Raw genomic sequence first — 22,802 nt, 5'->3', positions numbered from 1 at the left:
TTTCATCCAGACAACAGGAATAATTACTGAAAGGAGTAGGTGTCATAAAGTAACCCTCTTAGGTATGTTGTTTAGGTGAATTAAAAAATCACATAAATACAGATAATTCTAAGTACAATAATTTAATAAATCCTTTTTGCCTTGCTTTGTACAGACTCATCTTACAACTTTATGTCAATGGCTTAATCTTACATATTACATATATCAAACTTTCACACAACTTCTACTGCAGAATTTTCATTTTTACTTCAGTTATTAACACAAACACCACTTTTTCAAAATATACTTCAGTCAGTCAGTTATCTTTACATGTTTGTGCAAACATAATTTTGACTAGCTCTGAATACTGTTCCATGACAGAATAAACATAAGCAGCTAAAAATTAAGCAATTTGTAATGTGGGATGCTAGAATGAAACCAGCTGTTACTAACAAGAAGGATAGAAATTTACTGTGCATAGAAGTAGATTGTTAGATTAAATAAAATTATATTTCTAGTTCTTAAGTACTGGATGCAGCTACTCAGCATAAAATAACTGTACAAAGAAAAAAGTAGTTTTTACATACCCAAAGCAGGTACCAGGCATAAAAGAATTTTGCAAAAAAAAAAAAAAGAGAAATCTATTTCCTTTTGAAATAAGAGTCGAAAATAATACTTTCATGTTAGATGAAATGTTCAGCAATTTTTGTTTATACTGTTGTTACTTTGACCTTGAACAGTATTAATCAAATGAAGATTTGCAGATCAGTAAATGAGGACTGGGGCTAACTGATTTTTGATAAAGTGATTAAAATTAATTCCAGCATACTTATAATGTTTTCATCTTAAGTATTAATCTTTTAAAATATGGCAAGGAATGTCTCTCATAAGCATATGTCTCTGTAAAGAGTCTGGCAATATGGTTTGAAAGTGGTATAATCTCAAAAACTTACAGGTTAGCTAACATCATGTTGTGATGCTTACATCTACTCTTCACATTTATGATTTTAATTTCAAAATTTCTTTACTTTTAAAGACTATGTACATCGTTTATTTTCATTTTACAACATGAGGTCTTTGTGAAATTGGAACTGTTGCATTCTGTACACTCAGCTAAACAAATTTATTCTTGTAGTAATCAGTCATAGAAAGGAGCATCCATCACTGATATCCATTATACAAAAGTAAAATAATAAGCATGGAATTAACAGAACAACATAGTGGAATAATTCTGAATTGAAATCTAACATACTAGTCCTTCTCCTTTATCAGATAAATGTTGCATTGTTAGTTAAGGGGCATGATTATATCACTGTATCCACATCAGCCACAGAAAATTCTTAAATACACTAAGTACAACCATTATGGATCTGTACAGGAACTGGATGAATTCTTCTGATAGTATGTCCCATCAGTTTCATCAATACTCCATACCAACATGTCTGAAAAAATTCTGTTTCTCTTCGTCAACTCTGTCACAGTGGTGCACATGAAATAAAATGAAAATCTGCCATGTGACTAGTTTCTATTGGGTTATACGCATCTACCGCACATGCACACACATACAAAATAACTGCCATCATTTCAGTTTTAATAGTAGAAAATATTTCAATCAACTATAATATTAGCAATGGGTATATATGTACGTCCCCTTAAAAAGTGAAAACAATTTCTCATCACTTTTCTACTTATACTTTATAAAAGGGGTATATAAGAATAAAAAAGTGAAAGAACAATTTTCCTCCACAATTTTTCATGATAAATAAATTCTACTGTATGATTAGAAATATCAAATCACTAGTAAATACCAGGTAGTCAATTATATCAAAATATGTATAAAAGATTTACTGGGAAGAGATAATTTAAGAAATATCTGTGATCATGCATTAAGCTCAAATACACATTCCTGTTGTGAGCAAATTTCATAGGTATCTTCAGAAATAAATGTCATTATTAGCAGCAATTGAAAACCACTACAAAAATATTAACAAAACTTATTAAATTTTCGTGAAAATTGCAAAATAATTCTTCAGTGCCTAATATCAAAAAACCTGCTGAACATATAAAAAATTATATTACATTTCATTTACATGTTTCATAACATCAGTTTACCTGTAGCCAGCTGTGGTAACATTACCTTCAAAAAAGGAAACTTTTCACTGCAAAACCTTAGCAACTGCAAATAAACAAAATGTATATGAAATGCTGCAACACCGTCTGTTTCGAGTTAATGTGACAGTACGTTTGAACAGTTTTTGAATTTTATATGCCCAGATTTATTCATTTTTGGTACTTCGTTTATTGGCCATGTTATTTTTAAAATGGTATTTACCATTCTCAAATGCAAATCAACGAATGTAAAGCATACAATGGCAATTTTAAAATATTCATATGCCTTTAATACAACAGAAATGTTTTTTCTTTTATGGGTGAAAATATTAGTTGGAAGTGAATTCAGATTTTCGGTTAGGATATAATAGAGACTACCTAGAATAGAAAGATAACCCATGTCGGTCACAGGTCATGACGGAAGGAGGACGCAGAGTAGCCTTCACGTTAAAGGCTGAGTTGTTTCCCATTAAAATAACTCGTGAAATGAAATCGGTAGCGTTCTGTAAATCCAGTAAGGTGTACGTGATTTTGTAGTCTCTTTGTTGCGTAATTCCGTGGTCGACGCATATCAAAAATGGTGCTACCTGATACCAACACCATTCAACTAAATTTGCCACAAGAATGGCCACTGTAGAACTATGACCGTTCTTTTATACAGTTACTTCCTACGCTCTCGAATGCAGTACACTTTCTGACACTAATTTGTTACATATACACAGATAGGACCCTTGCAATAGGAGGAGAACGTATTCTGAAATGGTCTTTATGTTGGACAGGCGATACACCTTGATACACAGTTCAAACTCTCAACAGCAGTGATCGAGGAGCTTCTTGCCTTCATCATGCGATGTGACGAGCTCCAGTCAATGAGCCCAAGTTGCTGCTGAGGATGCACTGCAGTAACGCACACTCCTACAGGTGCCGGAAAATGGCTTCCATCGGCAGTCGCTGGCCCACGTCCACCACAATGCGGAGCGGATGGTACTCTACTTTGTAGCGAAGTTGTGCAAGATGAGAGGCTGGTCATCCCGCTCCTGACCTGGAGAGCCGCTCATGTATCCAGGCGATGGCGATTCGGACTTCTCTGGCACCGGGGTGATGTTGGCGTACTGCCCGCCGATGGTGCGAAGTGGGTGGCCAGCTTTATCGCCCTGCTGCAAACACACATCGAAGGGGGTAAGCTTACTACCAGTGCATCTTCCGTATCAAGACGACACTAGAAACTTCAATAGGGTGGTGATGATGATGGTGGAAGTGGTGGTAATAGTAGCAGTGGTGATAATGAAAATGCTGGTGGCTGTGGTATTTCTAACTGAGAATACAGTGGTATTTAGTCATGTTTGGTAAAATGTTGATGTATTATTACTTATTGTTACACAAAACGTTTATTCGAGTGCAATATGCAAATACACATTCGAGACAAGTATGAAAACTCTGAACATAGCTGCTAAGGTTCAGTGACCGTGTCAGAATTATATTAGAACAAATAACCCCTCGGTCACAAATATTAAATCAAAATTGACCAGGTTTCGACGCTACTATGAGCGTCGTCTTCTGAATTAGACTAATTGTTCTAAAACATATTAAGTTTATAATACATTAATAAAATTAAAGTTTGTACTGACTCGAAAAGATGCAGTACTTACAAGTCACATATTTAAAAAGATGGGCTCGCTATGGGCACCCCTTTAGCCGGCATCCTCGCCGACATCTTTATCAATTCCTTGGAAAAAAATCTGTTTAACCGAGTCTCCGCCGCTTCGCTCTCTTACACAAGATACGTTGATGATATTCTAGTCATCTATAACGGACCCGCCGATAGAATTGAATATATATTTAAACTTTTTAACGACCTCCATGAAAAAATTTCTTTCACTAATGAACTCGAAAAAACCGCCAATTAAATTATTTAGACTTGACGCTTACAATAGAAGACAATAACATCACTTTTAATATTTTTCGAAAAGAAACGTATACTGACCAAATCGTGCCTGCTTCCTCTTTTCATCCAGAGTCTCAAAAAATGGCCTTTTCTCACTCTGCCGTCCACCGAGCCACCTCCATACCACTTTCAACAGAAAAGTTTAATGAGGAGATTAATTTACTTAAAACCATAGCAGTCAATAATGAATATACGCCTAACATAGTGGACGATATCCTAAAAAAGAAAACTGCAAGAACTACCACGCTCAACACCTCATGCACGGAAATTAACCCAAAAAGACGTTTTTCTATTCCTTTCATAGGACCCGTTTCCTATCAGATTCAGCGCATGCTTCGCAACAAATACAACTGCAATGTTGCCTTCTGTACAAATAATAATCTTAAGAGAAACTTCATTCATAGTTTGAAATCCATTCGTTCCCCTACAGAAAGTTCTGGCGTTTATAAGATCATCTGCGATACCTGCTCCTCCTATTATATAGGGCAAACCGGAGGTGCTTTCACCATCAGATATAAAGAACATCTTTTGAGAAAGAACGGCACCAGTCCCCTAAATTCATCCTTTGCAGATCATCTTTTAATTACTGGACACGTCCCTAAAGCCATAGGCGATAACATTATTCTGCATACCGAAAAGAAGGGGCGTAGGTTAGATGTATTAGAGGAATTGGAGATTTTCAAACATCTCACTCGTCATGATGGCCTCATTCTCTTTTTGACTGTATAAAGCCATTGCTTGATCTTTGATTCAGATTTCCTCATGCAGTTTACCGAAATGTTGTTTTCCTGTCACATCTTTGTTGTTTTCTTGTATGTCATAACTAACGTTTTCTTACGTTACAAAATGTATCTCTATTAAAAGCAGATAAATATGTAACTTCATCCTGTTATTATTAATGCTTACGTTATGCCTGAATCAGCTGCATCACAATTTCATGTGTCTAATTTTGAATGTACAGTAACCTAGTTGTTTCTGCGGCTACTGCGCTCGTAGCAACACCATGTTTGCTTGCCCACACTTTCTAACGTAGGCACCTCAGTCTTGTTGCAACCCTTTTTCACTCAAGTACGAGCAGCCCTTAGCAGCTCGCCATCTTACAACTATTCATGACGTCGCCTTTCTTTTGTAATAAGTGACTTGTAAGAACTGCACCTTTTTCCAGTCAGTGCAAACTTTAATTTAAAAAAAATGGTTCAAATGGTTCTGAGCACTATGGGACTTAACATCTGTGGTCATCAGTCCCCTAGAACTTAGAACTACTTAAACCTAACTAACCTTAGGACACCACACACATCCATGCCCGAGGCAGGATTCGAACCTGCGACCGTAGCAGTCGCGCGGTTCCGGACTGCGCGCCTAGAACCGCTAGACCACCGCGGCCGGCCTTTAATTTTATTAATGTATTATATACTTAATATATTTTAGAACAGTTAGTCTAATTCTGAAGACGACGCTCACAGTAGGGTCGAAACCTGGTCAATTTTGACTTAATATTTGTAACCGAGGGCTTATTTGTTCTAATACAAGTATGAAAGTTCACAATAATACAACAATTTAGTTGCTGGTAGGTACATCAACACAAATTCTACCACACGCCCTGGCTGTTCACTACGATGAGAAAGGGTAATCTGGCCACACTGCAAATGTACTGGAAGGGAGTAAGCTTATCCACTATGGATATCGTATAGCTCATGATAACTGCAGCCTGTCACTTTGTTTATTTGCATGAACTAGCTATAGAACCATTTCAGAGCCATCGTTAGATGGCGTGTTCCTAAATTACGTCTCTATTTTCGTAGCGTAAAGCTGGATACTGGCTCCTTGACAAGAAGATGTGCAACGTTCTGAAGTGTCCACATCAGTAACAGTTAGGTCACGTTTTGTCGAAAAACGAATTTTTTCACTTACTGCAGCAATGAAAGCTTGTGGATGCACATTAACTATAATGCCATCCATACTGAAGCAATAACTACAGAAATTCATTAGCCGCGGGGGTAGCCGAGAGGTCTTGGGCACCTTGCCACAGTTCGCGCGGCTCCCTCCAGTCGGAGGTTCGAGTAACCAAAAAAAAAAAAAGTTTCATATGGCTCTGAGCAATAAGGGACTTAACATCTGAGGTCATCAGTTCCCTAGACCTTAGAACTACTTAAACCTAACTACCCCAAGGACATCACACACATCCATGCCCGAGGCAGGATTTGAATCTGCGACCGTAACAGTCACGCGGTTCTGGATTGGAGCGCCTAGAAACACTCGGCCACAGCGGCCGGCTTCCAGTAATCCCTCGGGCATGGGAGTGTGTGTTGTCCTTAGCGTAAGTTAAAGTTGTATTAAGTAGTGCGTAAGCCCAGGGACCGATGACCTCAGCAGTTTGGTCCCATACGAACTTACCACCAACCAACCAACAGAAATTAATTTCCGACACAGCTTATCACGTAAATATCACTCGAGGCGATACACTGAAGTGTTTCATATCTTCTTGTCAAAGAGCCAGTACAAAGCACTTTTCTACAAATGTAACTCCTGAAAGCCCATCTGAGTGTGAACGTGAAAAGTTTCGAAAACAAGTTTATAGAAATAATTATCTGAAATGTGAATAGCCTCAATTCTTCAAACTTTTTGCTTCACACGTTCTTCTTTGCTAATGAAAAGTCATCGCAGTCTGTCCTCTGTTTTACATGATTTTAATAAATTCACATGTGTATCTGTGGTGCATTATTTTTGGCCAACATTTATTTCAATTTTACTTTGCCCCCAGTTATCCAGTTGAACTGAAATTCTGTTCCGTTAACTGTTGAAGACAGTGAAGTATCCCAGTTACTTTCCGTGAAAATTTCAGGTCACAGCTCCATATTGTCGACGAACTATAATATTTGCTGTCAGATTTTACTAAAAATCCATATCCCACAGTTTTCAGAGCCACAGATAACGAAATACTAAGCGTGTGAAGATAAAAATTCATTACATATTATTTTTTCACAGTGTTGCACTGAGGTTTCCTTCGTTGATTTACTTGAAATTATTTGCGATCAGTTTACAGATATATTATTAACAGCTGAGTTATTAGAGTAACCTTAGCGCACACCTAATTATTTACATTTTAACGAGAATTGTACTGCTACGCCTCTCCATGGAAGGCATTTGCGTCTCCGTAGTTTGAGCACCTGTGCATTAAATCATAGTATTTGATAGAATTTTAAAATTATACAGGTGGAGGGTTAAGCTTACACTCTCTTGCCATAAAATACAACGTACTGAGCCCGCATCTCGTGGTCGTGCGGTAGCGTTCTCGCTTCCCACGCCCGGGTTCCCGGGTTCGATTCCCGGCGGGGTCAGGGATTTTCTCTGCCTCGTGATAGCTGGGTGTTGTGTGCTGTCCTTAGGTTAGTTAGGTTTAAGTAGTTCTAAGTTCTAGGGGACTTATGACCACAGCAGTTGAGTCCCATAGTGCTCAGAGCCATTTTTACAACGTACTGTAGTTACTGATAGATATCATTGCTGGAGTGCAAAGTTTTTGTCACTGCAGAATGCGTTACACAGAGATAATTTAATGAAAGTCTAAGTAACTGTTAAAAGGTAGAACACTGACCGGAACCTCCTATCACTAAAGCACACGTGTGAGTCACTGTACCTCCTAGTGATACATGGCCTTACCATGCAACAAAGTTGCTACCCCTGTGATTACGATATAATCTTACTCGCATCCTTCGAGTCAAATGTGTCATGGTATTCAATAGACTGCCACAAAATTCCGCCGTTTTTTTCGGAAAGATATGCAATATTGAACTCTCCAATTTTTTCCTTCTTGGTTGCATTTTTCTCTAGAGAGTATGTGAATCACAGCAGGAAAGCTAATTCTTTCCTCAGTAGCACTAGATTGGTCCTATAGTTTCAGGGTTCCACAGAACTCTGCCTTGTTACAGTAACTGACCTTGTGAAGAAGAAAGGAAGGAAGATTAGGAGTTATCGTCCTTCAACTGATCTTGGAGGTAAATCTTATAAAAACAGTAAGGGAGAACTGAGCTACCCAGGAAACACCCCCATCCCCCTGCCCACCACTGGGCAATCATAAAATGACAGTACTGAAGTTACATTTGCATTGCATTCGTTTCCCGAAAAATTTACAGCCTTTCCTACGGACCAATAGTGAAGAAGGATTACTCAAGTTTTGGGGGTTACGGCCTTTGGGAAGTAAATGGATGTTTGAACTACGACGAAATCTCAGAAGGTTATATTACTATAGGTAGCACACGAATGCATATGGACATTACCTTCATGTCGCCGTCAAGTATCGACCTGTCGATTAGCTGATATTCCTTTCCAGACCTCGGCCTCAGCGTTGTTGTGGCTTGTCTTCCCAATCTAGACAAATAACAAAAGAATACATAGATTTGCCAGTTGGAAAACGTCGGAATAGCAGCTAGTGGAGAGCAATGAAGTCATCATACTTACAGTAGAGCGTCCTGGACGTCAGAGGAGCTGTGAGAGGAGACCGACAGAGTCTCGATGTAGTCGGACATGTCAGATGTGCCGCTACTGGTGCTGCGAGAGTCCATGTAGGGCGCAACCACGGCGCTCTCGCCGCCCGGACTCTGGAAGCCTGCACACAGAAGAGTTGCATCATTACATCTGCTGAACAACATCTGGTATAATTTACTTATTACGCAGTACAGTGATGTAAGGGCCATACAGTCGTTACGTAACTGATATGATTTCTTAAATTCGAGATTAATTCGTCACAAACTAGAGCTGAAATATTTAAACTGTCACTGGTGCGTAGTGAATGGCACAAAAACGAATTTTATGCCGAATTTCGTACAACATTTTTAATCTACATCTACATCCGCATGGATACTCTGCAAATCACATTTAAGTGCCTGGCAGAGGGTTCATGGAACCACCTTCACAATTCTTTATTATTCCAATCTCGTATACCGCGCGGAAGAATGAACACCTATATCCTTCCGTACAAGCTCTGATTTCCCTTATTTTATCTTGGTGATCGTTCCTCCGTATGTAGGTCGGTGTCAACAAAATATTTTCGCATTCGGAGGAGAAAGTTGGTGATTGGAATTTCGTGAGAAGAGTCCGTCGCAACGAAAAACGCCTTTCTTTTAATGATGTCCAGCCCAAATCCAGTATCATTTCTGTGACACTCTCTCCCATATTTCGCGATAATACAAAACGTGTTGCCTTTCTTTGAACTTTTTCGATGTACTCCGTCAGTCCTGTCTGGTAAGGATCTCACACCGCGCAGCAATATTCTAAAAGAGGACGGACAAGCGTAGTGTATGCAATCTCCTTAGTAGATCTGTTACATTTTCTAAGTGTCCTGCCAATAAAACGCATTCTTTGGTTAGCCTTCCCCAAAACATTTTCTATGTGTTCCTTCCAATTTAAGTAGTTCGTAATTGTAATACCTAGGTATTTAGTTGAATTTACGACTTTTAGATTACACTGATTTATCGTGTAACCGAAGTTTAACGAGTTCCTTTTAGCACTCATGTGGATGACCTCACACTTTTCGTTATTTAGCGTCAACTGCCACTTTTCGCACCATTCAGATATCTTTTCTAAATCGTTTTGCAGTTTGCTTTGGTCTTCTGAAGACTTTATTAGTCGATAAATGAAGCGTCATCTGCAAACAACCGAAGACGGTTTATTAGATTGTCTCAAAAATCGTTAGTGTAGATAAGGAACAGCAAAGGGCCTATAACGCTACCTTGGGGAACGCCTGAAATCACTTCTGTTTTACTCGATGACTTTCCGTCAATTACTACGAACTGTGACCTCTCTGACAGGAAATCACAAATCCAGTCATATAACTGAGACGATATTCCATATGCACGCAATTGCACTACGAGCCGCTTGTGTGGTACAGTGTCAAAAGCCTTCCGGAAATCCAGAAACACGGAATCGATCTGAAATCCATTGTCAATAGTACTCAACACTTCATGTGAATAAAGAGCTAGTTGTGTTTCACAGGAATGATGTTTTCTAAACCCATGTTGACTGTGTGTCAGTAGACCGTTTTCTTCGAGGTAATTCATAATGTTCGAACACAATATATGTTGGAAAACCCTGCTGCATATCGACGTTAACGATGTGGGCCTGTAATTTAGTGGACTACTACTACTACCTTTCTTGAATATTGTTGTGACCTGTGCAACCTTCCAGTCTTTGGGTACAGATATTTCTTCGAGCGAACGGTTGAATATGGTTGTTAAGTATGGAGCTGATGCATCAGCATACTCCGAAAGGAACCTAATTGGTATACAGGCTGGACCAGAAGACTTGCTTTTATTAAGTGATTTAAGTTGCTTCACTACTCCGAGGATGTTTACTTCTACGTTACTCATGTTGGCAGCTGTTCTCGATTCGAATTCTGGGATATTTACTTCGTCTTCTTTTGTGAAGGCATTTCGGAAGGCTGTGTTTAGTAACTCTGCTTTGGCACCACTGTCTTCGATAGTATCTCCATTGCTATCGTGCAGAAAAGGCATCCATTGTTTCTTGCCGCTAACATACTTCACATACGACCAGAATCTCTTTGGATTTTCTGCCAGGTTTCGAGACAAAGTTTCGTTGAGGAAACTGTTATAGGCATCTCGCATTGAAGTCCGCGTTAATTTCGAGCTTCTGTAAAAGATCGCCAATCTTAGGGATTTTGCGTCTGTTTAAATTTGGCATGTTTGTTTCGTTGTTTCTGCAAGAGTGTTCTAAACCGTTTTGTATACCAAGGAGAATCAGCTCCGTCAACTACATTACTACATAACTGTTAAAACTAATATTGGATACATTAATTAATTCTCGCTCTTTGTTGGACAGAAAACACATGTTCACTTTAATAGAATGGTGTAAGGTAATTTTCTGCAAATAGTGTCCTTTGGCAGGTACAACCTTTTCGCACTTTCCGGTAACGGGAGGTCCATTCATTTAGTCAGTTTTCAAGATCTTAAAAGGTGTGTTGTTCAGAAAGGCCATGCTACAGGGGCCGAAACAAATAACTGGAAGGGGCGATGCCTGGTGAATATGGCGCGGGTGGGGTAAGACATCCAGTCGAAGTATTTTCAACGTTTTCTTCACTCGGTTTGCGACATGTGGTTTTGCATTGTCAAGAAACGGAACTCCTTTGTCACGTCTCTGAGCACATTGGAGGTGTTTGTCTTTAACTGCACTATTGAAAGTGAAGAATTGTGCTTAGAACTGTTCAGCATTCACGGTTGCAGCAACTCACGGTACACCACATTGACTACGTCGGATTTTACCACTCACCTCAGAATTATCGTCTTTGAATCATCGAAAACAATCTCAGCACGTCGTTTCCGACAGAGCATGTTGTCCCTTAGCTTCCAGTAGCAAACGATGTATTTCCGCAGAAGATATCTCGAGACGAAAGCGGAAGGGTAACACTTCCCACACACGCTATTTTGTAGGTACAAAACATGACATGTTTGAGGCACTGAATAGGCATTTACTTTTCACGCGACTCTGAAGGTATAAACTTTCTAGTGTTAAAATTGGTCTCGTGTCCCTGTCCACTATGCTGAACTACAACGATTATACCCACTCCTTGTCAACAGTGAGAATTAATTTAAACTTCCAATAAATTAACATTCTTTCACTGCACCATTAATGTGCAACAACAAGGCATATATATTCAAAACAATCAGATAGGAAATCATTTTGCGTACGTTTCTCCAGCAAAAACGCTATAACTTACTTAATGGCGCAGTACATTAGAAATGAACAAAGATTCAGTATCATCAAAATATTCTACAGGAAGCTTTATCATCCTCAGCAGAGGAAAAGAAGAATTAAGCACTATTCGACAATAGCTTAACCATCTTTATTTTTCGGGGGACATTTTCATGATACTAAAAGATTTCAACGATGAGCGGAAGATCCTGATAAAACACGTTTGGTAGCAGGGATGGAAATCAGTTACCATAAGACTAAAATAACGTGGATCAAATTTCAAACCTCTCCTAAGTGCGTTATGAGGTAAGGACGTGGGCACAGCTGATGGCCAGTTTCTTTGGCTTAATGTCAGTATTTCCACTGTGGAATGCAGCTGTTCCTACGGCTATAAACGATGCGAGTAAATAATAGGTAATTGATCTATCTAACGTTATTCGAGCTTTTCGAGTGGAGATCACAACACAGCATATCCACAGGACATCTATGTGCGGCTATCGTCATCTTTCGGACTTCTGGAAACGTCTATTCATTGGTATGTGTCATATGGGAACAGATCTCTCAGACAGTGGTCTGTAGTACGTAGAGTGAATACGGAACGAGTGATGACGAGACAGACTCAGAACAACAGGTGTGGCAATAAAAATAGGGCCCGCATCTCGTGGTCGTGCGGTAGCGTTCTCGCTTCCCACGCCCGGGTTCCCGGGTTCGATTCCCGGAGGGGTCAGGGATTTTCTCTGCCTCGTGATGGCTGGGTGTTGTGTGCTGTCCTTAGGTTAGTTAGGTTTAAGTAGTTCTACGTTCTAGGGGACTTATGACCACAGCAGTTGAGTCCCATAGTGCTCAGAGCCATTTGAACCATTTTTGAATAAAAATAGGCACTGATCATACCAGAAGCCCTACAGCACTAGAGAATCGTAGCATTGTCAGACTGTCTCAGGTGAGACGGTACAGGCAGACAGTCACCACGAACCATCGGCAACAGATTACTGGAAACTGGATTGAGATCTCGAGCTGCCATTCGTCGTTCACCACTGACACCACATCAAAGACTTGCATGGTGTAGAACCAGAGTGAATTGAGACACTGAATAACATTTCCTGGTATTCAGAGAAGACCCACCAACTTCTGCAGGCATGATGAGAGGAGCTATTAGATATTACAAAGGGACTGATTTGTTAATTGGTGAATGGGGACTGTCAGTATGTGGCAATAATAGTAGTTCCTGTTACCATACCTTTCATGAGCAGGATAAAAATGGTATTTTCCAGGAGTAGAATGCGAGACCCCACACTGCAGTTCTCACCAGAAACAGCGTGAAGAAAGTACAGGTTCTTGACCACTCTGATAAGTCCCTTGATTTATCACTCACAGAGCATGTCTCGGATATGACTGGAAGACGCATATTTTCTTCTAGCGTCCAGCAAGCAATGTTGTAAAACATGTAGTTGAGGTATGGCAAAAAATTTCTCAAGGTGACGTATGGTGGCTGTTTATCTCAAACAACAAACACAAGAATGTAATTGCGTCCAGAGGTGTCTGACATACTAGTTTTGATGATGATGGACATCAGTTCAGAATGAAAGTTTAATCATCTAAGAACAGTTATGAACAGCTATACGGAGTTTGATATATTTTGGAAAGTACTTCATTATGTAACTATTTTCAATTCCTGGAAAACAACGACGTTCCATTTCTGACACTGCATTTCCTCCATTTGATAAACATCACAGAATGACGAACAATACTAGTGACTTGGTTGAACGAAACATTCGTAATCTGTCCTCTGGGGAAGAATTACTTCCTCCTCAGTATTATTTCAATGAAATTCAGCCTGTGTTGTACCTTCCTAGTTTCATGTGGTCGCTCGTTCCTTGAATGGAACTGGTAGAGATTTTACTATGTGGTAACACAAAAAATTGTATAGTTTTATAGTGATATAGAAACAATGGATTTGGATAAACTACTGTGCGAGGATCAGTTAATTTGATGACTACGGAAGGCATAGTTACCTCTAGCTTTCGGACATACTGGCACTTCAGCCTCCGCCGAAGAAGACTTGGCTGGAACTTTAATCTTTTGGAACTGGAAGGTGATGTCTCTGAGAGGATCCACTGACTTGGATCTCCTCGGCAACGAGGAGTGCAAGCAGTTGGTGACATAGCCAGGATGCCTAGCTAAGCTGTACTGGTGCTTCTTCGCTGACACGGACGTCGTCAGGGGCAGCTCAAATTCGGAAAAGTCACCTCCTCCTTGTTTCAGAGAACCGGTGGAGACGCCAGAATCATTGGAGCTGGACGAGTCGCGGTTATTTCCGGACTTGCAAGGGACGCTCGACGACCGCCGAATGTGGACTGAAGCTGGTACCGCAGTGTGAGACCCCTTGGGTTGTTCCGATATTGGTAGCTCGCAGTTGTTAATGCTGGGTCGGCGAGAGCTGGGCACGGATTCATCGGAGCTCCCTGGCTGGCTTGCAGCAATAACTGCCTCTTCCTTTTGTCTGGATGAGGCACCATCAGGTTGCGGAGTTTCCTTGTGAACTTCACATGCCGACGAAATTTCACTCTCTGTAGTGGATATCATTTCAGTCTTTGGATCGCATTTATGGAACATAGCGTTCGCGCACACCCTCCTCACTGGAGCCGGTGACATCTTTGACTGAATAACGCTGTTCACGTCTTCCAGGGCCTCTGGGTTTCGCGAATCCGCGGAACTCGATCGTTTCCTGCAAACCACTTGGTGTGCCCGCTCGTCGGATTCGGCAAGCCGCTGCTTTAGGTACGGGCTCATCATCATGGCTGCGCCAGGTACTCTGTGGTACTCCAACTCCGACCTCTTACAGCATTTGTCCGCAGACTGAGTTATTGGGCTGGCCAGACTGGGGATGCTAGCGGACTTTTCACTGGACAAGTTGCACATGCCTCTATGGTGAGCGCGCTTGAGCAGATCATTCTTTGCAGCAGTGGACCCGCTAGGTACTGGAGACATCGGGAGATAACCTGGATGGTTTCTGCCTGCTGATCCGGTGCTCGGTCCCGCTGAACCGTTCTTTGCAGGTTCCATCATCAGGTAATCGTCTTGCGCGTTGGCACTTGCTGCTTCTGCACTCTCGGTTAGTGCTGAAATACGGCAGTCTCCGTCACTTCCCGCACTCATTGGGCCAGACAGAAAAGCGTGACACTCGTGGCCACATTTACTGCACACCATGATCTCGTGAGTGCCGTAGTGTGTCGTGAATTCCCCCGAGGAGGGCTCTTCACACTTCTTCACAATTCCACTATCTGAGGCGTCCTGATTCATACCTGCCCTCATCAGCACGTCTTTGGCATTCTCGTAGTACTCTAGTGACTGGGCAAAGTCAATATTTTCATAATTCGTATCCATTTGGCAGAATTCGTCTCGAGCTGTCTGTTGCTCGCCAGCAGTAGAACACTTCGAACTCTCTCCCTCTATATCGACATTCACGTAGTTCGACTGGGAAGAATTCTGTTCTGCGTCTTCCGCTGTCACTCGGGGACATGTACAAGCCCCCTGGCTGCAGGATGGTAAGTGTTTCCTGCTCTTCTTGGACTTATCCACAGTCGCGTAGATAGCTATCTCTCCGCTCGTGTTGACAACTGGCATCTTGCCCTCGCCACTCAGTTTCACCTTCTGGATAGGAACACCAGTGTTCTCAATGCCGTTGCCACGCCTGCAGTAGGGCAACATCATTAGGTTCTCCGCCCAACACATCACTTTCTGGCAAGGGCAGTTGGCAGGAGCGCTCTCTGACGGATCTTCGTGTTCCATGACGAGTTTGGTCGTCTCGACCAAAGACGTGACCAGGACAGACTTCTTGGACAGCTTGATGACACACCCACAGGGCTTCCGCAGAGTTTTTACACTGGGCGGCACGTCATAGTTGCCGTACTGGTTCGTGGTGATCTCCATTTCAGTCGTCGAGGCCAGGGAATCTTTGATGCTCTTCGGAGTGTCGTAATACTCTTCTGTGGTACTTGTGCTTAGTGACGATCTGTTCAGGGTATCACTTTGTCTCGTATCTTCTTTCGGCTCCTAGGAAAAGCAGATAAAACAGAGCACGTTAAAAACTTACTCCTGCATATACATAAAGAATAATAAATATTATGGTACAATATGGTTTTGTTTACTAAAATAATATATTTTCGACCAGAGGACTAACACTGAGTAAACATTTTTTAGGTTCTGAGCTGTATCATAATTAATATTTTAATCTGTATCCGAATAAGTAATGGTCTGCAACCAGGACATTAGTTTCAAATCTAATACAAGAACGATACATATGTGCTAAATCATGGTGGTGTCAGCGACAAATCTAAAGTGTACAGTGAGAACTATTTACGTGTGCAACGAGGATGCAGTGGGAATGCAGTTACATCTGTTGGACGAATGTTATGAAAACAAGCACTCCAAACCGACGTTTCACGTAAGTCACATGCAACGAAAATCTGTGACGCAACCATCTGTGAGTGCCGTGTTGGCCGCGGTGTTCTCGCGGTTCTAGGCGCTCAGTTCGGAACCGCGCGACTGCTACGGTCGCAGGTTCGAATCCTGCCTCGGGCATGGATGTGTATGATGTCCTTAGGTTAGTTAGGTTTAAGTAGTTCTAAGTTCTAGTGGACTGATGACCACAGATGTTAAGTCCCATAGTGCTCAGAGCTATTTTTGTGGCATGTTTATAATTATGTTTTATTTATATTTTAGGACATTTAATCTGTAAAAACACACCAAATGTCATAAAGAAAGCGTGTAAACCGTCTGAGGATGAATCACAACGATTCGAAACCGGTAATGGTTTCCTTTGAATAAAGGAATTAAAAGTAAATTTGCGGCTGGTTGCTGTCCTAACACCATCAACATTTGTCTTCAAACAACAGCCACGGTCTCAATCATGTCATCATATGACAAAATTGTAATTCAGGATACTCCTGGGGTTTTTGCCACAGATCATGATCCGACGGTGTAACCTTTATTTACGTGTCAGTGGAAGCATTTTTGAAAATCTACTGTAATTGAAATTGGGTTGTGTTAATGTGTTGTATCTTGGTCATAAAAATGATAAAGTGTTTCTTGGTATAATTAATTTGCTGCCAGAGAAATCTCCCTCTACCCGTTTAAATACTCCTCGTAGGAGAAAATGACATTAGGGAAAAATACTTGTTTTGATGTCCCCTACAACCTCCCAGAGTTTGTCGGTTTAAATACTTTTCACCCTGTATACTGTAGAGGAGTGGTAGGAATGTCCTGCTTCGACAGCATATTTCTTCCCGAGTTAGTATACCATGCCTGTATCAAGCGACCCGTTTGTGTGTATAGAGGAGTGGCAGGCATGTCCCAGTCCGACCGCAAATCGCTTCCCCAGTTAATATGTCATACGTATATCAAGTGACGTGTCTCTCTGTATAGAGCCTCACCTGCGTCTGCACACTGCCTAGGAGGGACTTGGGCACGTCGTAGTTCTCATACGGGACGGGCTGGCCAGAGGCCTCGGACCTGTGCTGCTGTTTGAGTAGCGCCACTTTGGGGTGGTGCGGGCAGGCGCAGGCGGGACTGGACGCCGTCGGCTGCTCCGTCACCAGCGGCAGAGGCATCGGCGGCTTCTTGATCTTCTTCTTGCTGGGCGAGTCCGTCACCGGCGAGTGCGGAGGTGGCGTGGGCGTCGGCGACAGCTGCGGCGGCTTGGGCGGCCTCGACGGCGGGCAGCACTGGCAGCGGCAGGCCTCGAACGGTGGCACCCTGGCGGTGGGAGGGTGCGCGGGGTGGGCCACGCTGGGCGGCAGGCCGGCGTTGGTGGTGGGCTGCGCCTGCTGGAAGCCGTGCGCCATCGGCGGCGTCTTGGGGCTCTTGGGCGGCACCAGCGGCGGGAGCGACGCCGGCTGGTGGGCGAGGTGCGGCGACTGCGGCCGGTCGTACCAGGAGCGCGGCACGCAGTACTCGGAGGGCACGCCCCCGCCCCCGCCGCCGCCGCCGCAGCTGCCGTGCGAGGACAGCGACATGCAGTCGCAGCCGCTGCTGGCGTTGCTGCGCGCGCACGCGCAATGCGGGTGGCACGGCGACGAGGAGGCGGCAGCCGCCGCGCCGTCCGCGCCCACCACGTCCATCGTCCACGCGGGGTTGAACGGCACGCCACCGACGGCGCCGCTGTTGGGGTAGCTGGTGGTCGAAGTGGAGGAGCGCGACATGGAGGCGGCGCCCAGCTTGCTGATGCAGCTGGAGCAGCGCTCCATGGTGGCGGCCGACGACGAAGAGGCACCGCGCCCCACCGGGCTGGACGAGACCATAGGGCTGGGCCACACCTCGCCGAGCTGGTGCGAGTGCTGGTGGTGGTGGTGGTGCAGCATGTGGTGCTGCTGGTGCTGCTGGTGGTAGTCGCTGATGGACATGGCGTCGCCGCAGCCGTAGTTGCTGTCCACGTCCGCCCCGCTGTGTAGGCCCGTGGCTGACGTCTCCGTTGACAGCCAGAAGGGGGAGCTGCTGTCGCGGTGCAGCCGGCTGCGGGAACGGGACACAATACTGCATATCAGAGAGAGTACACTCCATTTATTCGAGCTACAAAATACAGTCTCAGAAAAATTGGTGGAAGCTATAGGGATAGACGGGTAACACGCAATGCTTACATGAACGTAAATGGAAGACCAAGAATGAAGTGATGGAATTAAAACGAGTGTAAGGTAGGAATGTAATCTATGGACACTGGAGATCAATTTATAAATCGAAGATACACGAAAAGTTCAAAACTGGGATTTAAGTTCAGGGTGGAATGACGATAACGATAAGACTCTTTCGTTTTGAAAGTTGGGAACAGCTGAGGGCTTAGCAATCGAATGATTGCAGACTTTGTATTGAGGGTAAACCACACAGAGAGGAAACTAATGAGGAAAGGAGAAAAATGAGATCAGCAGCAAAGAGTGGCATCAGAAGTGGTGATACAAAGTAAACAAACGTAAGAATCGAAATAATACACCATGGACGAAGCAAGGAGAACATAAAGAGGAGACTACCGCATGCGGAGAGGGCATTCCCGATCAGAATGAGCCTAGCTAGTATTAAATATAGTCTTTAATATGAGGAAGAACATTCCGAAAACGTACTTTTCGAGCACAGCATTTTATGATAGTGAATCATTGACAGTGGCGAAACCGGAACAGGAGAACGTCGAAGAATTTAAGGTGTAGTGCTATAGAAGGATGCTGAAAATTAGAGTGAGTAATAATAAAAGACATTAGGCGTTTCTCCAAAGAACCAGTGAGAAAAAGAACATACCGAAAACACTGACAAAAATAAGGACAGCGTGATAGGAATCGAATTAAGACATAATGCAGAACTTCCGTGGTGCTAAAGAGGAATGTAAAAACCACAGGGCAAGGCAGAAATTTTGAATATATCCAACAAATAACTGAGGGTGCTGTGTGCAAGTGTTACTCTGAGGTGACGAGGTTGTGCAGGAGAGGAACTAAGAGGACAGTAACACACACAAGAATATATCAAGGGGGGAAACACTGAATTCCTTTCCTCGAGTGCTCTTGAGTGTTGATAAATGAACTACATATGTCGACTAAAAATTCAGAAGGTTCCTATGAAGTTATTGCAAACAAAAATGTTGAAAGCAGTGAACACATAGCTAAATTGCACCTCTCATGATTACGATTTCTGTTGAAGAGCATTTTCCGATATTAAAACGTTGCCTAACAGATTTCTGTTTAAGGGCTTACGTGTCTCACATATCAGTTTTTACCGAGCTCATATCTGAGAATTATTGCTTCCTTGAAAGAAAAATATAACTTATCTTTTATCATGGTAAGTTTGTGTACAGATTACTTCCAGAAACTTTTGCAACAGAAAAGATATGAATAGGAACGACGAAGAGGCCACTGTCTTTAGAAAGAGCGACAATTGACAGAGGCAAAGGCAACTCAAAGAAGAGTACCTCTCAGCCTCGATGGCATTCCACTTGAGTTACTACAGAATAAATTGCTGACATAAACGCTTGAAAGAAATACGTATCAGAAAAATCAGGTCGCTGGCTTCTATGATCAAAAAAAAATGAAATGTTATACAGTGAGCTGACAATTCCGCCCCTTACTGCATTCAAACAAATAGGGAGCAATCAAGTAATAATTTATGATTATACATGGTACAAGAACAGAAGAAGAACATGAAAGCGGGGTTCGAAGATACGTAAAACAATAAATTACGCCTACAAATTAGAAGTGGGATCCGAGCCTGGATTCTACTCCAAATTCTTGCCTCTCACGTGCAGTTACCTTATCGAAGGCCCTATTCAGGTCGTGACTTGCAACCTGCCTACACAATTCTAGATCTACCAGAACCTTTTTAATAACATTTCAATTTCTAATAAGGTGCCCATTTTCGGATCCAGTAAGCTGTTTTCATAACAGTGCATGCTTTAAAGTGAAAAATTCATTTACAAATAAACTACAGGCTGCTGCTAAGCCACTTACCACGACATTCTTTGTTCTAGCAATGATATGCCAGAAAGCTTTTTGTAGTTTCGAAATCAGAAAATCGTTACTGGTAAAGGTGAAGCATCATGAGCAGTCGCCAGTTAGCACAGTCGGTGAGAAAAGTTTGCATAAATAGCAAGAATCCAGGTTCGAATCTCCAGTCATACAGTTTTATTCTATCACAAAGTTTCACTAGAGCGCACCCTCTATTAATGTAATTCAAGATTATTTCTTTAAGTAGTAACTGGATCTGATGAGTGTTTAGACACTCAAGTGCGTATTGTACAGAAGATACTTGTTTCATAACCATCTTAGTTGCAAAAAGGACATGGAACACGGAATTAGCCAAGGATGGATTGTAAAACGTCTCGGTTATTATGGAGCATTACATGGTATATCAAACAAGCCAGCTTTCCTAAACCAGTGTGCGTAACAATTGTGACGTCAACATGTACCAGAAAGGAAATGATATGAAATACTGACTCTACAGTATTAATCCTATGGCCCATTGCGTCCACTACAGCGGACAGTTGTTAATGGTCGCATCTTTGGCGCTTGCAGTCACTTCCGAGGCTGGAAATGCACATAGTCTGCTGCAGTGGGCACTCCCAACTGATCTCGTGCCCTGCATACATTTGCAGCCTCATGACTGACTGGAAGCACCACAGAAATGACCATTAACCACATGGTTAGTTTCAGTCTGTTCCCAATGAGCCCGAAAAACAAATCCTGCAATAAATGAAACATTTATCGTTATCCAGTACACAAGATCTGAGCGTTATTTAGTATAGTCAACAGAGGCAAAACTTTGTGAAGTCAGGCCAGGTTCGAAAATAGTAGGATACGATGTGACACTATGACTGCTATTCAGATAAAATTCAGAAGACTTGTACTTAATTTACACTACCTCTACTAGCGGCGAGTATCTGTACTCTAATACCAACGCTACATTTACAAAGTACAGGGTTATTACAAATGATTGAAGCGATTTCACAGCTCTACAATAACTTTATTATTTGAGATATTTTCACAATGCTTTGCACACACATACAAAAACTCAAAAAGTTTTTTTAGGCATTCACAAATGTTCGGTATGTGCCCCTTTAGTGATTAGTTTTTTTCGCAGAAGAAAAAGCGGCCGTAAACTTTAAACCGTGAGATTGCACAAAACACTTTAACTTTTGGTGAATTGTGAATTTGCTGCACGAGTGCGTGAGGATTCTCTACCGCCCAGATTCACACATTGTGTCTGTTCACTTCACCATTAAGAAAAAATGTTGCTTCATCACTGAAAACAAGTTTCGCACTGAACGCGTCCTCTTCCATGAGTTGTTGCAACCGCGCCGAAAATTCAAAGCGTTTGACTTTGTCATCGGGTGTCAGGGCTTGTAGCAATTGTAAACGGTAAGGCTTCTGCTTTAGCCTTTTCCGTAAGATTTTCCAAACCGTCGGCTGTGGTACGTTTAGCTCCCTGCTTGCTTTATTCGTCGACTTCCGCGGGCTACACGTGAATTTGCCCGCACGCGTTCAACCGTTTCTTCGCTCACTGCAGGCCGACCCGTTGATTTCCCCTTACAGAGGCATCCAGAAGCTTTAAACTGCGCATACCATCGCCGAATGGAGTTAGCAGTTGGTGGATCTTTGTTGAACTTCGTCCTGAAGTGTCGTTGCACTGTTATGACAGACTGATGTGAGTGCATTTCAAGCACGACATATGCTTTCTCGGCTCTTGTCGCTATTTTGTCTCACTGCGCTCTCGAGCGCTCTGGCCGCAGAAACCTGAAGTGCGGCTTCAGCCGAACAAAACTTTATGAGTTTTTCTACGTATCTGTAGTGTGTCGTGCCGATATGTCAATGAATGGAGCTACAGTGAATCTATGAAATCGCTTCACTCATTTGTAATAGCCCTGTACATGCTCATGGAAACAGACAGTCCAGATTTTCCAGAACTTATCAAGGAACCTGCGTAACAATTGGCATAGGGGTACAATTACCGGCAGCGAAACGATTTGAGTAATTGCTTCCGCATGAATGTGTTCAAAGTTAATGTGGATAGGTACGCTGTAAATGTGGAAGCGAATCATAAAAGATCAGAATTTCTTATCAATTTGGGCCTCGTTCTGTTTTATGTTCGGTTTTCACAATAATTTTACATTCGATAAGAGTGCTGTTTTTCTCTGAATGCCTGACCACTTTGCTCCCGATTTCTTTTTTGATTTTTTTTCTTGATATGGAAATGTATAATTCTTTTTTATGAAACGCCCCTCTCTTCAAAATTTCATGTTGTTCAGTCTTCATCTCTTTCAGATCACTTCTGTTTTCTTGGAGTCACTTCCAGCAAATATATTCTTTTCCGGCTCGCATGTTCAAAAATTCTCTTGTATAACTTTTTTTCATTACATCGAACCATACGGCCGTGAATCATCATTCTACGTTTTGTGATCGTTTTCTTGTTCAGTTTCCTTGTACAGATCTTCATTACTTCTGTTCCTGTATTCATCGTTTTGTTTTATTGACCCAATGTTTTTCTCAGAATTTTCTTCTCTTGGTGTTTCATTTCTCGTGTCCAGAAATGAAGTTATAAA

General features: G+C 42.2%; 1 protein-coding gene across 1 annotated transcript in view; it reads right to left on the bottom strand.

Moving 5' to 3' along the window:
- Positions 1–137: 137 nt before the first annotated feature.
- Positions 138–22,802, bottom strand: part of LOC126235512 (uncharacterized) — a 58,268-nt gene continuing 35,603 nt past the window's right edge. Inside the window, exons 7-11 of the mRNA XM_049944230.1 lie at positions 17,167–18,244; positions 13,747–15,787; positions 8,489–8,636; positions 8,308–8,398; positions 138–3,245 (exon numbers count right to left, since the gene is read on the bottom strand). Coding sequence (XP_049800187.1) covers positions 3,078–3,245; positions 8,308–8,398; positions 8,489–8,636; positions 13,747–15,787; positions 17,167–18,244 — 3,526 coding nt within the window. The 3' untranslated portion in view covers positions 138–3,077. The remainder of the gene's footprint in view (positions 3,246–8,307; positions 8,399–8,488; positions 8,637–13,746; positions 15,788–17,166; positions 18,245–22,802) is intronic.

The sequence above is a fragment of the Schistocerca nitens genome, chromosome 2, assembly GCF_023898315.1.
Source record: "Schistocerca nitens isolate TAMUIC-IGC-003100 chromosome 2, iqSchNite1.1, whole genome shotgun sequence".
Taxonomy (NCBI): domain Eukaryota; kingdom Metazoa; phylum Arthropoda; class Insecta; order Orthoptera; family Acrididae; genus Schistocerca; species Schistocerca nitens.
Note: the sequence above shows the minus strand (reverse complement) of the source record. Positions and strands in the feature narration are given on the sequence as shown.